General features: G+C 44.3%; 1 protein-coding gene across 1 annotated transcript in view; it reads right to left on the bottom strand.

The window, feature by feature from the left end:
* Positions 1–12,499: 12,499 nt before the first annotated feature.
* NAPG (NSF attachment protein gamma) overlaps positions 12,500–21,588 on the bottom strand; it is a 29,845-nt gene continuing 20,756 nt past the window's right edge. Inside the window, exons 9-12 of the mRNA XM_066352867.1 lie at positions 20,793–20,871; positions 18,551–18,630; positions 17,872–18,001; positions 12,500–14,648 (exon numbers count right to left, since the gene is read on the bottom strand). Coding sequence (XP_066208964.1) covers positions 14,508–14,648; positions 17,872–18,001; positions 18,551–18,630; positions 20,793–20,871 — 430 coding nt within the window. The 3' untranslated portion in view covers positions 12,500–14,507. The remainder of the gene's footprint in view (positions 14,649–17,871; positions 18,002–18,550; positions 18,631–20,792; positions 20,872–21,588) is intronic.

Raw genomic sequence — 21,588 nt, 5'->3', positions numbered from 1 at the left:
GAAAGTTGAGGCGCAGAAGGGTTTAGCAACTTTTCCAGGACAACTTTGGAATTTAAATCCTCACCGCTTTAATTCTGAAGTTTCTGTTTTCAACCACAACAAACAGAAATGGATTTGCACTCTGTCGATCTAGACTGCAGAACTGCAACGTATGAGTAGAAGAAACCTGAGCAAATGGTGTCTCTGTACAACAGACTGGTAAAGAGGAGAGTGCCCAGGACGTGTAGATCTAGGGCAAATTGCTGAACATTTAGGATTGTTCTTACCCTAATTGAAAAACGTCCTCCCTATCCCTGCGGAGAGTTAGATTATAAAGTGCTACATGGCTGTTGTACTAGTCAGTGGCCTCACCAGCGAGGTTGTTCTAAAATGGGTCCTTCTCACCCAGTAAAACCTGCATCTGTGGGTTTCTTGCAGGTGGGCTCCAGTGTGGTCATCACGAGGGGGACGTGGCCCTCCTGGGCTGACAACCTGCAGATAACCTCCCGTATAATAGCTCGTCTTTCAGGTACCTCGTTTGTAGCATGTGGATGGGGTTCTGCTGTTGCAGGAAACAACAGAAGTGACCCCTGGAGGGCAAAGATGCTCAGACAGGTGCTGGAGGAAGTGGGGGTTGTTAGCTGGTGGAGCAGCGTGACCCAAAAAAAGGCAACAAAACACGAGCTCCCGCAAATTAGCTTTTCTAAATCTTTTATTCCTTTACAGCTTTAGTTTGCACGTGACAAGGGATTTCTTTGTCTGCAGGCCTACGTGACTTTTGTGTCTCTGGGAGGGGCGGGGGTAGGAGAGAAGATTCGAACCATTTGTCCTTGACTATTCACATATCCTGTTTCTCTTGCTTGTGTTGCAAGTTATTTCAAGGAGCTGATAAAGGGGCTGCACAGCTGTGGTTTGTTACTTTTCAAACTAACTCAGCCAGCCCTTCCTCCCTCACTGTAAGAGAAGGTCATAGGGTCAAATGCATCAGGGAATGCTGAGTTACACATTCACGACTCTTTTCTTGCTAGAACTTCTCAGAACCCTTAATACGCTAGTGCATTGTGGAGCTCCATAAGATACCACACAGCTTTTCTTAAACATTGTGAGCTGTTTGGGGGAACCATTTTCCAAGGAGCACCTCATGGGAATAATGGCCTGTGACACACCCAGGAAATGGTACCTGCTAGAAAGTTGTAAGAAACAGACAGTCGAGATGAAACAGTCCTGGGTGGGCCTTGCTTCCACAGCAGGCTCACATCCTCACCAGCGGGCTGCTGGGAGCTCCCAGTCCCTTTCCCGGGCAAGGAGATGTCTATCCTGTTTAAAGCATGTGTCTTTCTCTCTCTGCTAATGGTTCCTTCATGTATCATGGTTTCCTGTTGAAGTAACTGGGAAACCCACTTACACAGGCAGCGTTTGGTGGCAGACATTCCGAAGCCACCCACAGTGTCTCCCTGAGGAGTGCCCACCGTCCCAGCCCCCAAGTCCCGATGCCTGATGTGTTCTGTGTAACTGAGCCTCTGTTTTTGGTATTAGGGGAAAACAGTACTTCTGACAGAATCCTTTGAATGTTTCTGGGTTGCTAAACTAGAAAGCCTTCTTCTGATATGAATAATTCAGTCTGAAAGGAGAAAGGGGCAAGGGCTGTGCATGAAAGTGAACCTGTGAACCCATAGGAGAAAGAATAAATCCAGTGAGGTCAGGTAAAGAAAATGTAGGCAGACCCTGGCCGGTTGGCTCAGTGGTAGAGCGTCGGCCTGGCGTGCAGAAGTCCCAGGTTCGATTCCCGGCCAGGGCACACAGGGGAAGCGCCCATCTGCTTCTCCACCCCTCCCCCTCTCCTTCCTCTCTGTCTCTCTCTTCCCCTCCCGCAGCCAAGGCTCCATTGGAGCAAAGTTGGCCCGGGCGCTGAGGATGGCTCTGTGGCCTCTGCCTCAGGAGCTAGAATGGCTGTGATTGTGGCAGAGCGACGCCCCAAGATGGGCAGAGCATCGCCCCCTGGTGGGCATGCCAGGTGGATCCCAGTCAGGCACATGTGGGAGTCTGTCTGACTGCCTCCCCATTTCCAACTTCAGAAAAAAAAAAAAAAAAAATATATATAGGCTTCGTGGGGTCCCAGACAACATGTACCCTGCACCAGGCAGGCGGCAGATTCAGGATCAGACAGAGGGAGCCAAATGAAGGACCGTGAGCAAGACTTGGCTGCAGAGCTGCAGAAATGGACAGTCTGACTGCTTTACCTGTACCTGCACCTGCACAGGTGGGAGGGACTATGGCTGCAGCTGGCATCTCACAGATTGCCAGGGTTGGTCAGCGGGTGCTCCACCTGCACAGACCCTCTAACTCAGGGTTCTGTGGTACAGGCGTGAAACAGTTCTCAGCTGTACTTCAGAAGAACGATCGGGACTGGCACTGTCCAACAGCACTCTCTGCAATGCTAGAATGCTCTCTGTGTGCATGCCTCCCGAGATGTGGCTAGTGGGACCAAGGACAGCATGGCCTAGAGCCAGGATGCTGTGATGTTATGTAAGTGTTTAGAAAGCAGGACCGAGGGACACTGTATTCTCAAAACTGTCTTGGTTTCCAACAAGGGACAATATACCCCAGCCCTGGTGGGACACCGCATGTGTGGAAGGACATTGTTGATTGGTCACAGTGCTTGGGGGACACTATTAGCATTTACTGGGCAAGAGCCAGGGAAAGCTAAATGACCTGCAATGAGAGAAACAAGTCCACACAAAGAATTGTCCTGACCAAATTCTTACGGCCCAACCCCATGTAAGAAGCCCAGGACAGAGCCTTAGCAAAGGACAGGACAGTTCTTGTCCACTGCATGATGTCATGGTAAGGCTTGGGACAAGGATAGTAACAATAGGTTACAAGCAAGGCTTTGTGAAAAGAGTGTGTCTGTACGTCACAAGCATATGTGCGTGATGCAGAGAGAAAGAGATAGACACCATAGCTGCAAGTTTTCATCTGGTGAAAACTCTTCACCCATCCTGTTGTTTGCAGTTTCTATCAACAATGACTTCACGTTGATCTCTGTAAAGTAACTCTGGGCCTAGATCACAAATGGAGAGGTTCCCTGTGACCAGCAGTATCCTGCCCAGCAAGCCCTAAATGTGCTCCACAGCTCCACCTAACGGCTTCAAAAATTCTAACACTGGAACCCTGAAGAAGCTGAGACTCTCCTTGATAAACCTAAATTATTATGCCAAAAACGAGGGGAAAGGAATAAACAGCAAATAAAGAGGTTAACATTGCAAAACTGTTTCCTGGTGGATAACAGCAGGAGGTGGGTCTTCAGAGCTGTCACAAGGTGAGATCTGGGGAAGGTGTCAGAGATGTTAACCCTGTGGCATTGCTTCCCAGGGGGTACTCCTAGCCTCCAGCTTGCTGGGGAGAGGCGGAGCACAGTCTGCCTTGGTCCAGCCAGCTTCCTGTCTCCCACATGGGCTGGCAGCTTCCCTGGCCTTTCTTTACTCTCTGCTTTTTCATTCCCACTCCAGGTTCCTACACTCTTCCCCGTGGTGGCTCCTTCCGGTTGGACCTGTGATGCATTCTCCCTGCTGTGTTCTCCTCCCTCTCATCTGTAAAGTGGTGGCTTATGGACAGGTATGGGTGATTAGGCCGTGTGTGTCGGCATAGACCTATGTCTGGGGCAGCATGGCCTTGGGGGAGGGGACATCTCCAGAAGGCCAATTTGTTACTGGAACAAGCCAGTTCGGGGCAGCTTGCTGTACTCAGCCCATCAAAAGAGATGAACCAGACTGAGTATAAGAGCGGCTTTAATTCCGAAATACCAGTACCCTGGAAGGCTGGGGAGTCCTGTCCACAAAGCTTCCTTAATACTCTCTTGATGTTGGCAGTTTTAATAGGGTTCAGAGAAAAAAAGGAAAAGAAGTAAAAATCCTGTGCAGTTAGTCATGTACAAATGTACAGGAGGTAGAGGATCAGTCGCAGAAACATCTCCTCTGCAGGTTATTCTGCTGTAGCACAAGCCAATCAGGATGGTTCTTTCTGGTGTCCTGGTAAATCTCCAAGACAGCCAGGGCAGGAGTCTCCCAGGAGCAGCCAGGGCCTGGTGCCTCTGGCATCCTCTGCCTCTGGGAATTATCTGTGATAAGACTCCCTATTTTCTTAGGATACAAAGTAAAGATTTAAGATTGGTGAGCTAAGTTTTTAATTAGTTTATAGGCCTTAACTTTTCATTGTAAATCCTGTGGCTCGGCTTTTACAAACAACAATATTGATTAAACTCCTCTAACTGTCAGGTCCCTCCCCCCCAATGTAAGCTTTTCCTGAGACAGTGGTACCTTGAGATACGAGTTTAATTCATTCTGTAACCGAGCTCGTAAGTCAGTCAACTCGTATATCAAACAAATTTCTCCCATTTAAAATAACTGAAATAGATTTAATCCATTCCAGCCCTGTGAAACATCCCCAAAACATCCTAAATTATGAAAAAGACATGTTTTTAATTAAGAAACACACATGTATACTTTACTAATACATAACAAAATAAATGAAATAAAAGAAAAAAGTGTTATTTAATACTGTATTCTTACCTTGGAGACAGACGAGTGCGGCTAATGGAGGTGAATGGAGGAGGAGGAGGGAGGGAGGAAGGGATGCAGGCACTGTAGACACGTAAACTAAAACTGCACTTTCTTAACACTAAATGTAAACTAAAACTGCATTTTCTTTACTTTAAACAAAACTAAAACTACACTTTCTTTACTTAAAATGAAACCACAAAAACTTAATTGTAAAAAAATGCACTTTCTTAACTTTACACTTAACCTAAGCTTAACATTACGTATTTTTCATTTAATAATCACCTGTTTTTGCCTTTTTGGCTGCACTTTCGGCACTTTCACTTGCAGGACTTTTGAATAAAAATCTATCCAAAGAGGTTTGCTTTTGCCTGCCTTTTAAAATGTTACGGAAATATGACAAACAGGGGTCATTAAAAAGTGCTGAAGCACAACCAGTTGAAACTTTCTGGGTGTTTCCTTTCAATGAAACTTGAAAGCTTCTCCCACATTGCCAGCATATCTTTAATTTCACTTGTAGAAATCACTTCCTCCAACTCTACCTTCTCCTTACTACTAATCTCTTGCAGAAGCTCCATATGTTGCATCATCTGTAGCTCCTTCAACTCCTGAGTTGCGAGTTCCTCCTCATGTTCCTCGATGAGCTCGTTTACGTCACCCTCATCCACCTCCAGACCCATCGACTTTCCAAGGGACACAGTCTCCTCCAACTCTGGTTCGAATCCTTTGAAGTCCCTGTCTGCAACAACATCAGGCCAGAACTTTTTCCATGCTGAGTTCAAGGTTATTCTTGTAACCTCTTACCATGCCAAGTCAATAATGTGTAAACATATCACGATGTTGTAGTGATCTTTCCAAAACTCTCAAAGGGTTAGAATTGTATTCTCAGTCACCTCAAAGCAGCGGTGGAACAAGTGCTTTGTGTAAAGCTTTTTAAAGTTGGAAATGACCTGCTGATCCATAGGTTGCAAGATTGAAGTCGTGTTGGGTGGGAGGTAGAGGAGTTTCACAAATTTGAACTCATCTAGAATGTCATCTTCAAGACCAGGTGGGTGGGCTGGAGCATTTTCAAGGATTAGTAATGCTTTCATCGGGAGTTTCTTTTTTTACAGAGACAGAGAGTCAGAGAGAGGGATAGATAGGGACAGACAGACAGGAACGGAGAGAGATGAGAAGCATCAATCATCAGTTTTTTGTTGCAACACCTTAGTTGTTCATTGATTGCTTTCTCATATGTGCCTTGATCATGGGCCTTCAGCAGACCAAGTAACCACCTTGCTCGAGCCAGCGACCTTGGGTCCAAGCTGGCGAGCCTTTGCTCAAACCAGGTGAGCCTGTGCTCAAGCTGGCGACCTTGGGGTCTTGAACCTGGGTCCTCCACATCCCAGTCCAATGCTCTATCCACTGCACCACCGCCTGGTCAGGCGGGAGTTTATTTTCTTGGAGATATTTCTTCACTGCAGGACCAAAGATGAGATTTACCCATTCAATAAAAAGTTGCCACGTAACCCATGCCCGAGCATTGGCACACCACATAACCTGCAGTTTTTCTTTAAGAATCTTGTGAGTCTTAAAGGCCCGAGGATTTTTGGAATGATACACTAGCAATGGCTTTACTTTACAGACACTGCTAGCATTTGCACACAATGCAAGGTTCAGATGGTCCTTCATGGGTCTGGCAGCTTCTTCTCCTCTGTGGTGATGAAAGCCTTCCAGGATATTTTTTTCCAAAACAATCTTGTTTTGTCACAGTTGAACACTTGTTGGGGGATGCAGCCTTCCTTTGCGATAAGCGCAGCAAAATGTGTGATGCCTTAATTCCAGCACTCGCAGCTTCACCATGCCTCACCACCGAGTGGATGCCAGATCTCTTCTTGAAATTTTCAAACCAGCCGTGACTTGCCTTAAACGTACGTATCTTCTGCTGCCTCTTTTGAGGTTGATGGTTCTTTCTTCTTCAATTCGCCATAAATAATATGTGCCTTTTTGCATATTACAGTCTCCATCACTGTATCTCCTGCCAGTTCTTTCTCTTTCACCCACACCAGCAGAAGCTTCTCCATTTCTTCATGGATATTTGTACTTAATTGGGACAGAATTGTAGTTCCTTTCACTGGATTTGCGCTTTTGATGGCATCCTTTTGTTTAAGGATGGTACAAATTGTAGATGGATTGTGGTTGTACAGCTTTGCCAGTTCAATCACTCGTACACCACGCTCATGTTTTCTATTATTTCTTGCTTTACTTCTATCGACATCATTCTCTTCTTCTTCTCACAACTGTCCTTTATATTCACTTTCTTCGGCCCCTTGATAGCACACAGAAAAAGTTAGTAAAAAATGCAAAAATGATGCAAGAACGAGTACAGCGCACGAGATTCAACTTGATTATGCGGGTAACTTGTGAGAAAGAACGAGATGCTGGTGTTGTGCTGCCAATACTGGACCCGTGTGCCAATGCGCCAACTAGTGGCAGCTTCCCAAATCACGACTTGTATCTCAGAATTTCGCTTGGATCTCGAACAAAAATACGGACTGAGTCGCAGCTCATATCTTAAAAAGATCGTATGTTGATCTGCTCGTATCTCAAGGTACCACTGTATTACTACAAAGGTAAAGTTTTTGCTACGTTTCAAAGTAAAGGCCAGGAAGCCATTAAAAGAGAGAATAACAAGCAGATTAACTATTTCCTAACCCTTAAATATCTCCTATTCACTATAACTAAAAGGCTACTTATTACTGAAGCCAAATTTCTAACTTTTGAGTTCCCCTATCAAAATGAGAAAGCAAAAGAGAAACAAAACGGGAGCAAGGAAATGTGTGGACACCGGCAAGCTTAGATCATAGCTGTGAGCAGTGCTCAGGATCTGCTGATAAGCACAGGTCTCTTTTCAGCAGGCTTTCTTCTGCATTTCTACTTGGACTGGGGCTCCGCTCCTGTAGTCCGATACAATCAGCTTCCTTAAACCTCTCTCCTCTCCACATAGTTGTATTTTCCCTTTACCCCCAATGGTATCTCTTAGTTTAATAATTCAGGAAGCTGGATTATGAGAAGGGATCAATACTATCATAAGAAATGTTATTTGTGCTTATTTACCCTGCAGCAAAGAGCCTGGAAGGCCTCTACCTACTCCTGTTTGGGACCAAGCATCTGGGCGGTATGAATCCATCCCTGCCCTCCTGCGACAGAACAGGGCCCGTAGGGAACTCCTCCAGAACGGGAGAATATTGAGGCTGGGAGGTAAAAGGGACTCCCTGGTCCACATTCAAACGTAAAAATTGGGAGTAGGTGGAGGCGGGCAAAGGGGGAGAAAATGGGAAGAGACACTTGGAGCAATGGGTGCATGATGCGGTGTGCAGATGTCTTTTTAATTTTTATTAACTTGGGAGAGAGAAACATCAGTTTATCATTCCACTTACTCATGCATTCATTGATTCATTATTCTATGTGCCCAACTGGGGATAGAATCCATAACCTCAGCATGTCACGATGACGTTCTCACTAACTGAACTACCCAGCCAGGGCACAGACATTGTTTTATTGAGGTGCACACCTGAAACCTATACCCCAATGAATTCTATTTTAAAAGAAAGTAAAAGCTGTTCATCAGGAGGGGAAATTTTACCTAAGCTGAAGCCCGTGGCCACTGCTCTGGCCTTTGGCAGGGAACCACTGTAGTCGAACAGGGAACATTCAGAGGGTCCTGCACCTGGGGTCATCTTGCATTTCCATTTTTTTAAAGACTTTATTCATTTTAGAGAGGAGAGCTAGAGATATATAAAGAGAGAGAGAGAGAAGAAGGGGAGGAGCAGGAAGTATCAACTCCCATATGTGCCTTGACCGAGCAAGTCAAGGGTTTTGAACCGGCAACCTCAGCGTTTCAGGTCAACACTTTATCCACTGCGCCACCACAGGTCAGGTGTATTTCTTAAATAATTTTATCCTCATAATTGTGTTTTTTAAGCAAAGTCTGTTGGCCAATAGAGGGTGTGCCAGGGCTCAGAGCCTCGGCTCCTGTGGGCCCGCCTCCTCAGGTCACGTTCTTGGCCTCCCACTCCCTGTCCGGCTCTCCAACTTGCTGCTGCCTCTGCCCCAGTGACGTGGGCGCAGGGAGTCAGCATGAGGAATGCAATCTTGTACTACATTACAGGCAGGGCACAAGTCCCCAGGAGGGTGTGCACCCAAAGGACTGACATTGAATAGCTAATATGAAATACTGACTGGCAGAGAGAGGCACAGAAGAACACTTTTGTCTCTTTTTTCCTTTTCTAAAGGCCCTGCATTTTTATATATTTTGTACTGGCCCCACAAAATCATAGCTGGTCCTGGCTTGAGAGCACCTCCAAACTCCAGACTCAAGCCTGGCTGGACCTGGGTAGGAGGCACGAGAACTGTGATGTGATCTCAGGCCGCTGTGGGGAAACCGTTGGGAACCCTGAAGTTCTAGGTCATTCAGGGAGTGAATGGCTCCTGTGCACACCTTGTACCTGGATGCTCTGCAGCACAGGGATGCTTCACAACTCCCTCCAGACGCCCAGCTCAGTCTGCCTTCCTCTAGGTTATCCTGTCCCTATCCATAGTTGAATTTGTGATGACCAATGGGACAATCTGTGCCTGGACGTGGTTTTTGTTGTTTTATTTTTTTTGTCTTTTCTGCAGCTGTCAAAAGGCACAGAGCTTGTGCAAGGGGGTCAGAAAATGGGGAGCAGGACCAGAGTTGCTAGACATTGAGCACAAGAACCATAGCTCACGATTCTTTGTAGCCACATAACAACATCTCAATCAATGTTTACTGAATGATTAAGGACCGTGATGTAAGGATTCTCCAAGGTCTCAATGGCAGTCAGGTCCTGATAAATCGTAACACTTCCCTTCATTTCCTCTTCTTGAGCCTTCTACTCTTCTCTGATAACACAGATACCAGCTCACTCTTTTGTCGAGACTCCATTTGAACTAGCATTCAATTATTTAAGCCAATTGCCTGATCTCTGGCAGTGGATAAAGCATTGACCTGGGAACACTGAGGTCATCGGTTCAAAACCCTGCACTTGTCTGGTCAAGGCATATATGGGAGTTGATGCTTTCTGTTTCTCCCCCCTTTCTCTCTCTCCTCTCTAAAATGAATAAATAAATAAAAAGAAATTTAAATTATTTAAGCCAATGTTCTGAAAATAAACTCCGGACATCCCTCTTAAACATGCCTGCAAGCTGACTGGATGATCTGGATTGCAGTGGGATGTTCACCTGCTTACATGCACGCCTAAGCCATGTATATGGACCCTGATGTAAGTGGTCTGTGTGGAGGTGGGATGGGATAGCCAAGATATGGAAACATTCAGGATGGGGGAAGGCCTTTATTCTTTCCTCACCACTGAATCTTCCGGAACAGTGCTTGGCACATTGTAGGCACCAAATAAATATTAGTACATACATGAACAAAAGCACTCAACAAATAAACTTTATTAAAATTGGCTGTTCTCTAGTGATTTTCTATTGAGAATTAAGTTTGTCACTCTGAATTTCTATTAACCAATATTTATCCAACACTTTTCAAACCAAATTGATCTAACGTTGCTAAAGTCATGAAAATCTTTAATTTACAGAACTCTTTGTTTCCCCAGCCTTCATACCTGATGACTAGACCTCTGGCCAGGGTGCATTTGGGATTTCAGGATATGCTTGGAGATAAGTGAGCACCTGGAAAGGGGGCCAGCTCCCAGCCTCCCAGGGCCCAGCAAGGGCATCTTGAGTTCCAAGCTTTCCAAATGTCAAGAGCCAAACGATAAAAATGTTTCAATGCCTGAAGCTAAGATGTGATCTGGCTGTGATTTCACAAGGGTGACATGTTGGAGGGATGGTGATTGGGAGAGAAAAAGAAATCGGAAACAAAATTGAGGCCTGACCTGTGGTGGCGCAGTGGATAAAGCGTCGACCTGGAACGCTGAGGTTGCCGGTTCAAAACCCTGGGCTTGCCTAGTCAAGGCACATATGGGAGTTGATGCTTCCTGCTCCTCCCTCCCCCTTCTCTCTGTCTCTCTCTCTCTCCTCTCTAAAAATTAATAAAAGAAAAAATTAAATATTAAAAAGAAAAAAAAGAAACAAAATTGATTTGAACTGCCCTGTTCAATAATAGAACTTGTACACAAAAATCTTGTCTTTCCTCTTCAGTTAAAAGTTCTTCTTGAGCCCTTTCTAGAATTTGGGCTTCCAGTTCAAGAGGTAGAACACCCTACAGCTTACATTCCTCGCACTGAGGTCCTTGCCCGCAAGGACAGACAGTGCTGCAGAAGCCTATTGCATAGACAGCTTGTACAACTCCGCCTTTACATTTCTGTTCAAAATTGAAGTTGTGGGTAGATTCCATTCTGCTGCCAGTAGTTCCTTACAACTGGTTTTTAGCAAATACTAGGGATTTGATTGAATATGGTTTTTTGAAATTAAGGATGCTGTAAAAATGTCACTGAGCAGGGTGATACACTCATACTAAGCGAACTAAGCTGTGGTGTTTAGAACAGTGTAGAATTGGCAACACGTTTTGATATGTTCCTGGATTTGGGGATGGTTTTGTAGCTGAGTTGGGTTTTCTGACATCTTCAACAGCTTCCCCATCCCGAATGTTTCTTCTCCATATCCTGACTGTCCCACCTCCACACAGACACTTACACCTGGGTCCATACACACGGCTTAGGCGTGCATATAATTAGATCCCTTGAAAGCTTTGGGAGAATCAGATATAAAAAATATCTATAAATGTAATTTAAAATGTTTAAGCCTTAAAGTCTAAGGGGATTTAATTAACCTAGTTATTAATGGGATCTAATTACTTAGGGAAATCGTACTCACTGCCTTTGAATGCTAATTAAGACCTATAATTTCCTCCTATGCACAAAGGTCTGTTAAAAAACAAAAACAAAAAAAAAGCCCTCAAATGGAAGTTTGTTCTCCTTTTTCAAAATTAATATTTGCTTCAGTCCTTTTTCTTTCAAGACATTTTTACTGTCCTTAAATTTAACATCAAATTAAAGTCTATATTAATCCCTTTATGGGTACCAGCCTAATAAAAACAAAGGGCGGGATGGAGGGAGATAGAGTTTGTTCATTCTTCCTAGCTGTTGCACCTTAATGCTATAAAACAGTGGTCCCCAACCTTTTTTGGGCCACGGACTGGTTTAATGTCAGAAAATATTTTCACGGACCGGCCTTTAGGGTGGGATGGATAAATGTATCACATGACCGAGACAAGCGTCAAGAGTGAGTCTTAGACGGATGTAACAGAGGGAATCTGGTCATTTAAAAAAAATAAAACATTGTTCAGACTTAAATATAAATAAAACGGAAATAATGTAAGTTATTTATTCTTTCTCTGCGGACCGGTACTGGTCTGCGGCCTGGGGGGGGGGGGGGGGGGTTGGGGACCACTGCTATAAAATACCAAGGTGACCACAGGTACACTCAGAACATTCCAAGGTGTCTTGAAAGAAATGCTAACTCACATCATGTCCAAGCGCCGCTCCTTCCCTGCATTCCCCCCCTCGCACTCCGCCTTCTAGCAGTCAGCTAGTACATCATACTGGTTCCCAGTCTGAGAAAATACCGCACAGCAGGCACTCAAAAATATCTGATCAATTATAAGTAGATCCACTGGTAATTAAGATGCTAACTATTAAACTAGTTGCTTAAATGCAAAACAATGGCATTTCAAACAAAGTTTTCTTAGCCTCCTAATCATGCATTTTTACCTCACTTAACGCCATGAAACAATTATTTTTTTGGCAGATGTTTTGAAGTCATCTATCTCACCATGTAGTAGGTCATGTGGTATGACAGGAACTTACCGGTATCTTAAAATCCCAAATAGTTTAAAGTAATTCCCAAAGGTACTTAACTAACTCCCACAGAGCAGAAAATGCAACTCAATAGTCAAATACTGTTCTTAGAAAAAGAGTAATCACATTTATGTTTCAGATTTTATTTTCATAATTATCTCCCCATAGGTAGCAACAATTGCATTTCCATAATAACATTTAATATTCTATTCATTTAAGAGCTGGAAAAAAATAGGAATAAAGCACACATATCATACTCTGCATATGTACAAATAAATTCTTCATATTTAATATATATATTTTGTAGGCTGACTGTACTTACAGTTTAATAGAACATTGAATATTAAATTCTGAACATATTCATGCAGACTTCCACTTTGGTAAAAGTAATGACATAAGTTCTGGAAAACAATTTTTCCTTTTGTAAACACAAGTTTTCCACTCTATTCTCTGAAAATAGGGACTTACATAAGTAAGTGGAAAATTAAATGCACACGTGTGGAACTGATGCTTTTTACTGGACACCACAGAGAATAGCCCTGCCGTCCACAGGCCCTGCACATTAGCTCTTAAATGTGGGCAGGGAGGGTGGTCAGAGGTCGCACCTGCATAAACCTGTTATGCTGTTGAAGACTCGCTTGCATTGCTGCTACAGAATAGACTGAATCCTGCCTGGGTTTTGTTTAATATGTAAGAAAAGAGTAAAAGTTAAAAAAAAGAAACATCCAAGGCTGTAATGGATAATATGGTCTATAGACAAATACTGTTTAAGTGCTCCCAGGTCTGTCTAAACAGATTGTTAATTAGCTCCAATAAGACTCTGGAAGTTTCTCCCTGGAACTAAAGGGTACAACAGCAATGATAGGAACTTTGAAATATTAATGTCATTAACTACAACTGCCTAAACAGTTTTACTGAGATTGTTCAATGTTAATCTCCAAACAATTATCAAAAATTAGCTACTACCCACTGAACTACGTACGCAACTTAAGGAATCAAAAGATCAGATTTATTAGAGTTCTGAATCAGGCCTTCAATCAAGATTTCAGCCCTAACAACCATGCCCCCCCCCCCCCACACATGAGGTAGACAGATGTGGAGAGACAGGGCGCGAATGAACGGGAGCCACTCTGGGCAGCAGGGCCTGCAGAATGCACCCGGCTGGTGTGTGGAGCCTCGTTCTGTGAAAGAGGAATGCTTCAACATCACCTTCTAGGAATACCTACAAAGGATCAAAATGTTGCAAGCACAGTCCTTTAAATGTAAGCACTTCAAAAGCAATTCTCCCATTTCAGCTAAATTCTTATGGTATAAAGCATTTCCCGTATCACGTTACTGTCCTGTTACAAGACTAAATGAATCAAATTATTTTGGAGAGAAAAAAATGTATAAATAAATTGATGAAAACATTACCTCTTTGTTAGAACACAGAAAAAGGCCCACATCAGTTCACACTTAGTCAAAAACCAAGTGGGTTTGAGACAGTCACTACGTGTTTTTTTTGGTGGGAAGAACACCCACTTCACAGATAACTGAAGACATTTACAGCATCACTTTCATATGCTACCTTCCAAACTTACATACAAGACTTGAACTGCATCTTTTATTCGGTTAATTAATACTGTAAGGATCAAAATAGCTTCCTGTCCCAATCTTGCCTCTGAAATGATTTAATTTAATAATAATTTAAATATAACTAACATTATGGGAGATAAATTTCCTTTCCAAAACATAAAAAATGTTTACAATATTTTGTTTAAGTAGTAAACTTCAATTTTAGCAGCAAGTAAATAGAATGCAAGGAAAACTCTCTAACAATAAATTATAAGAAAAAGAATATCTGTGCCTATTATTCTCCCTCTTGTTTACAACATACTTTGCCCAGAATTTGGTCTGCAAACTTTAAAATTAACTGTATTAAAATGTGACAGTACTGTTTTCTGTAAATTTCCCCTGGTGTCTCTGGGGGGAAAAAGTGTTTTACAGGTAGAGGGTACAATGGGTGATTTGGGGAACCAGTAACTAAAACATTAGTCTTCATTAGCTTTCAAAGCCATGGTGCAGTGAAGTCTGCATGCCCTTAGGCAAGTCCCGTGTCCTCGATGTCAGGTGTCCCCTCCTCTCCGCAGAGGCGCAGAGGCAGAGCCTAGCACAGCCCTCCCGCGTACTCATCTTCGTCCTCCTCCGCTGTGGCAGAGGCGCCTTCAGGCTTGGCCTGTGGTGCTGCGGCCGCTTTCTTCTTGATTCCGCCTCCGGGAACCACCAAGCTCAGGCCCAGCTTGGCGTACTGTCAACGAAAAGCATGTCCTCAAAAGCTGGGTAACTTTCCCACCAGCAGGGAATACTACTCAGCCATAAGAAATGATGACATCGGATCATTTACAATAACATGGATGGACCTTGATAACATTATACGGAGTGAAATAAGTAAATCAGAAAAAAAACTAAGATGAATCCATACATAGAAGGGGCATAAAAATGAGACTCAGAGACATGAACAAGAATGTGATGGCAACAGGGGTGGGGGGTGGGGGGAGGGGTGATGGGGTGAAGAAGGAGAGAGGGGTTGGGGGAGGGGAGGGGCACAAGAAAACCAGATAGAAGGTGACAGAAGACAATTTAACTTTGGGGGAGGGGTATACAGCACAATCAAATGTCAAAATAATCTAGAGATGTTTTCTCTCAACATATGTACCCTGATTTATCAATGTCACTGCATTAAATTTAATAAAAAAAAAAAAAAAAAGCTGGGTAACTAGTCTCCACGTGTGATGTCACACAAAAGGTAGATCTCAGCTCTACCTCACAAAAAACAATACCACCACACGGTGGAAAACACAACCACAACCAACCTCAAATGCTCTGCCCTCAGATCTGGCTCGTGGCCATGTGACAAGCATACAACTAGCAAAAATGTCAATTATACGCCACACTTAGGAATCTGACGATAATCAAGACATAGTGATTAAGTAATACTCATAGTTCCTATGAAATAAAGATATGCTGAGTAAATGAAGAGTGTAAGCTAGGGACAAATTCTCAAAAAATACATACAAATTTACAAAAGCCTATTAAGAATTTATCCAGGAAAAAAATGGTTCCTCTCTATACACTGTGATTAAAAGAAAATGAAGGTCTTAGCTGACCTGACAGCATAGGACTAAAGCTGCACGACCACATCAAATGCACTGGTGCTCAGCAATCTACCGCAGAGGGGACTGCAGAGGAGGGGACTGCAGAGGAGGGGACTGTGGCCCTGGTGCTCAGCAACCTACCGCAGAGGGGACTGTGAAGGAGGGGACTGTGGAGAGAACGGGGCCCTGGTGCTCAGCAATCTACCGCAGAGGGGACTGCAGAGGAGGGGACTGTGGCCCTGGTGCTCAGCAATCTACCGCAGAGGGGACTGCAGAGGAGAGGACTGCAGAGGAGAGAACGGGGCCCTGGTGCTCAGCAATCTACCGCAGAGGGGACTGCAGAGGAGAGGACTGCAGAGGAGAGAACGGGGCCCTGGTGCTCAGCAATCTACCGCAGAGGGGACTGCAGAGGAGGGGACTGCAGAGGAGAGAACGGGGCCCTGGTGCTCAGCAATCTACCCCAGAGGGGACTGCAGAGGGGACTGCAGAGGAGGGGACTGTGGCCCTGGTGCTCAGCAATCTACCGCAGAGGGGACTGCAGAGAAGACTGCAGAGGAGGGGACTGCAGAGGAGACTGCAGAGGAGGGGACTGCAGAGGAGGGAACTGCAGAGGAGGGGACTGTGGCCCTGGTGCTCAGCAATCTACCGCAGAGGGGACTGCAGAGGAGAGACTCGCGGCCACCCCGGCTCAGTCTGCGCGCGAACCCGTGAGGCTGCTCCGTGAGCACCCACTGTCCTCTTCACCACAGGCTGGGAAGATGGCCCGTGCCCCCCTTCTCCAGCTGAGTGAACTGGGGTTTACAGAGCTGATTAATATGCTGCCTCCCACAGCCAGCTGTCACAGAAGTGGAATTCCAACAGGCCTACTGAATAACAAAGGCCACTACATGATGGGTCTCTTTCAGACTATGAGCCTAAAAGAAACTGTTGTAGTATATAAGGTTATAGTAATTAAATATATAGAAATATAAAAATATGTAAGATATATAAAAGTAATTAAAAGGATATTAAAAATAATTATTAAAATTAAGTAAAGTTATGCCAATTGGATAGGAATTAATCTAGTGGCTTAGTGCCATAACTCTGTAATGTGATAAACAGACTCTGACTTTCAAGCAGAGCCCAGTTAGTATGTGTGTAAAGTTATACATAGATAAGTGGCTTGGTGTTATTTATATTAACTTTGTAAATTAATGAAAATAAGAACATCTTTAAAAGTGGTTTAATGTAAACATTTCAGTAGATTGATATAAAGGGGTTCCCTGCAAGAAACTCCCAAAAAGGTGGTTTGAGGTGATAATCCTACAGATTGACACCTGTTAGAAGGCGTTAGCCAGAAAGGGTACTAAAGCTGAGGGGGCCCCTGGTGCAGTAGTCGCCAGACTCCAATGTTGATGTGGACCGTCTCCACCCGCTCTGAGCTCTGACCAAAGCCAGCCGAGAGGAGCAGCTGACAGGGCCCCCTTAAGCTGTACCCAGGCACACCAAAAGGGTTTGTGAGTAATAAACTGCCTGTGTGATTATTGCAACTAATTTGTGTGTCGGTCGCATCTTTCCTCCGGTGGCACTTAACAGTAGCATCCTCATAGCCACCTCAAGAGTAGTCTCGAAGAGGCTGCCAGCCCTGCTGATAAGCAGGAGTGTCCCACTGCACGGGGAAGTCAATCAGAGATGCCTGATCGACGTAGAGCTTGGGCTCTACTGGGACAGAAACGTAATAAAACTAAGCACCTATAGAGGCCAATGAATGAAAGAAGCTGAAAAACTAGGGCTGAATTTAAAAATACATGTATGGTCAACACAGATACATAAATATCTGGCTGTAAATCTACATGATTAACATTCAAACAACTTAAACTTATAATGAAATTCAGTGCAAATGCTAAGTTCCCTTTCTGTAAGTATCTCCAGGTAAAAAGTAGAGAGAGAAAAATCTCACAAATTCATGAGACAGCATCTCATTAGAGGCCTCCTCCATTCAAGAAGAAAGAAGAAGCCTGACCAGGCGGTGGCGCAGTGGATAGAGCGTCAGACTGGGATGCAGAGGACCCAGGTTCGAGACCCCAAGGTCGCCAGCTTGAGCGCGGGCTCATCTGGTTAGAGCAAAAAGCCTACCAGCTTGAACCCAAGGTCGCTGGTTCCAGCAAGGGGTTACTCAGTCTGCTGAAGGCCCGCGGTCAAGGCACATATGAGAAAGCAATGAACAACTAAGGTGCTGCAATGTGCAACGAAAAACTAATGACTGATGCTTCTCATCTCTCTCCGTTCCTGTCTGTCTGTCCCTGTCTATCCCTCTCTCTGACTCACTCTCTGTCTCTGTAAAAAAATAAAAAAAATAAAAAGAAGAAAGAAGAAAGCGAGCCAAAGGCCACTTACGTCATTGTCCATGTACTTGAAGAGCGGTGAGTTGCAGACCTCCGACACTTGGTCCTGGTCTTGCTGGTCATACCCTTCGAGAAGCTGCTCCAGGGCAGCACAGTCTTCACTGCCGTTGAACCCTGGAATGCTGGAGCAAACACAAGTCACACACTCCACCTGGTCCTTCTCAACCAGGGATGCATTTTCCCCCAGCAGAGGGTTGGCAAAAGCTGGAGATAGCTTTACTTGTTACAAGTGGGCAGAGGTCAGGAGTAAGGCTAGACACCCTATAGTGCACAGGATAGGCCTGACAACACAGAATTCTGCAGCCCAAGATGTCAACAGTGCCCAGTCTGAGACTGCTCGCTTCAAACATCTCTGACAGGAAAATCACTTATTCAGATCTTCCTGTAACATGTTCTGAGGACGTTTTTGTCCTCCCTTTCTCCCTCCCTTCCTTCTTTCGTTTTCTGTTCTTTTTTTCTTAGAAAGCAAATATAACAAAATCATTCAAGTCATTCATCTCCATGGACGTTCCCAGGAGAGAAACACAAGAAAGAATGTAACGTGTAAAAACCCTGCTGTAAAAGCTGAAATAGAGTCCAGAGCTCCTCTCACGCCAGGATTACTTGTTGAGGCAATAATCTCAAATGAACACAAAGGCCACGGCCGGCCAAGACAGCGCTGCAGCTCATACCTGTAGCTCTCTCTGACGCACCTCTCGGCAGCCACGTAGTCATTTCTGTGCAGGTGAACTAAGACCTGAGCAATTGTCTTCTAAAAGAAAAGAGTGATTATGGTCCAGATTTGTATCTACTTAATAAAGTCAATTTCCCCACATCTGAAATTTAACTTTCGAAGTTTTGGTTTTATACAGCAAGATTTACAAATTCTACAGTAACTTCCAGACGACAGCTGAGAAAATAGTACCCTGAAATATAATGCTCACAAAAATTAGGGGATATTTCAAAATGAATATGAAGTGATAAAAACATTAAAATTTTTTTTATTAAACAAGAACATTAGAAAAGCAAATGAGAAGTCAAAGAAAGTTGTACAAATATACAAATGAGATGCAAAACCAACTTTTATTTCATTGGTGAAAATGCACTGTACAAAAGGCTGAAAGTACTGGATCCCTAATTTAGTTCATCTGGAACTATACTGTGCACACAGACTACCCCGGGGTCTTGTCAGAGTGAAGGCTTGGAGTCAGCAGGCCCAGAGCAAGCCTGAGGTCCTGCCATTTCTAACAAGGCTTTGAGTCAGCAGGCCCAGAGCAAGCCTGAGGTCCTGCCGTTTCTAACAAGCTCCCAGGTGGTCCTGACACTGCCAGTCCGAGGCCCACAGCACCACACATTTTAAAGAAAATTTCTTCTAAAAACCTATATAGGTTTCATTTTGAAAACAGAATAAAAATGGGGTGGGAACATAACTCTGTAATTCTTAGATAGATACTAGGAAAAAGGAGAAGAAAAACTTTAGATAAAAGAAATGATACTATTTATTAGCCAACAAAAGCATTAATAAGATCAAACGTGACTGATAAGATCTTGCTGGCAAAATAGCTCTTCAATCTTTTTTCTATTTTTCAGATAACTCTTACTGATCTAACTTTAAGTTTCCTGAATCTTCTCATTTCCATTAAGCCCATCTAGTATTTTGTCAGATACTGCTTTTAAGGTTTTAATATTCTCATTTAGTTCATTTTTATAGTTTCTATTAAAATAAAAAATCTGTCCTCCAGTCATTCACCTGTATCACTTCTGCCTCATGCAGCAATGACAGCTGCCGATAAGCCTGACATGACCACTCCACTGCCCGGGTCATCTCTGGGTTGGCATCAGTTGTCTTTCTCTTAAAAACTGGTCGTGTTTCCCTGGTTCTTCCCATCAGTGATTTGGGACTGCATCTGGACCCCGTGAATGTCATGCTGCACAGCCTCTCCTGTCATTCTCGGGAGAGCTGGATCTCCAGCAGGGACTGCCCAGCCAGGCTCGGACTGCGTTCTGTCTGCTCCTGGCGGCAGAGGCTCTAGTCTCAGTTCAGCCCCTCCACGCTGCTTGCGCTCTGCCCTACGCACAAGCCTGGCAAAGATGCTAGGAGCCCTGGCCGCGGTTCAACCTCAATGCAGTTCTCGAAGCCCATGCTCTGCCTCCGGGCCTGTCCCGATATCATGCTGGAGAGGAAACCCAGGACTGTGTGGGCCACACACGCTGGAGAACTCCCTATCCCAGCTCGCCCTTCTGGGGTTTTCTCCTTGCTCGCTCAGCTCATCTTCCCAGCTGCTCTGGTCACAGAGCCCGGGTTTCCACTGGCAGGCCATCTGCCTGTGCCCACCAGCCTGTGCCCACCAGCACAGCCCCATGACGAGGGCTTCCCCAGAGTAAAGCCAAGGGAGAGAGAGAGGAGAACAGTGGGGCCTCTCCTCCCAGGTCCTGTGCGTAGACAGTGAGGTGGGTGGGCTCTCCAGGAGTTTCAGCTCTGGGCCCCTGCTGCCCAGCTTCGTGACTGCGCTTCCTGTAAGTCAATGCCGCACGAGGAGAGAGCGGAAACCCTGGGAACCCGGCCCTGGGCTGGTTCTCCTAAGTGTTTACTCCCCTCCGTCCTGCTCTATTCAGTTCTCAGAGAACTGCTTCTTCTATTTTGTCTGGAAGTTTCAGTTGTAATCAACAGGAGAGAGAGGCTACAGTACAATGGGCTTAACTCCAACTTGGTCAAAAATGGAGACCCAGAAAGCATTATTTCAAAAAATATACAAATAGCCATGGAATCTAATTGTAGATAAATATATATTTATGCCAATAAGAAACAATACCTAAATTGCACACCTGAAACCTATGTAATTTTATTAATCAATGTTACCTCAAGAAATTCAATTTAAAAAAAAAGACAAATTATCTAATATAAAGACAAAAATAAGAACTTTCAAAACATACCTTATAGCAAGTTGGATAATTCTCAATTTCCTTATAAATATTCTTCTCTTTCTGAATAGAGAGTGCCGCCTCATCAAACCTGAAGACAAAACAAAGAAATGTAACAAAGGCAGGTAGGTCTAAATGCTCTGTAGCAGAGGTCTTCTTGTAACATATTTGATGTTACAGTGTTCAGAGAAACAGACAGTAACAGGCATTATAGCAACTGCTCCGCAGCCTGTTTCCATGAGCCTTGCTCATACGGCTTGTCTTTTAAGTGCTCAACTTGTCCTTGTAGGCATCAAGCAGACAGCAAAGCAAGAGAACTTATGGACGGGTTACTTCAAATGGATAGTTTTAAGTTTGGTAACGATCATTAATCAGTATCTACCAAGTTCAACACCTGCTTTATGAATGTTTATAAATGTATTAAAATACAGCCTTTGCCTGACCAGACGGTGGCACAATAAATACAGCGTCAGATTGGGATGCAGAGGACCCAGGTTCGAGACCCCAAGGTCGCCAGCTTGAGCGCGGGCTCATCCGGTTTGAGCAAAAGCTCACCAGCTTGGACCCAAAGTCACTGGCTCGAGCAAGGAGTTACTCGGTCTGCTGAAGGCCCGTGGTCAAGGCATATATGAGAAAGCAATCAATGAACAACTAAGGTGTCGCAACAAAAAACTGATGATTGATGCTTCTTATCTCTCTCCATTCCTGTCTGTCCCTATCTATCCCCCTCTCTCTCTCTTTCCCTGTAAAAAAACAAAAAAAACAAACCAGCCTTCAATTTAATAATCCCAGATTTCTTTCCTTCCAT

Source organism: Saccopteryx leptura, chromosome 11 (assembly GCF_036850995.1).
Source record: "Saccopteryx leptura isolate mSacLep1 chromosome 11, mSacLep1_pri_phased_curated, whole genome shotgun sequence".
Lineage (NCBI taxonomy): Eukaryota > Metazoa > Chordata > Mammalia > Chiroptera > Emballonuridae > Saccopteryx > Saccopteryx leptura.
This window is presented reverse-complemented; position numbering and strand designations above follow the sequence as displayed.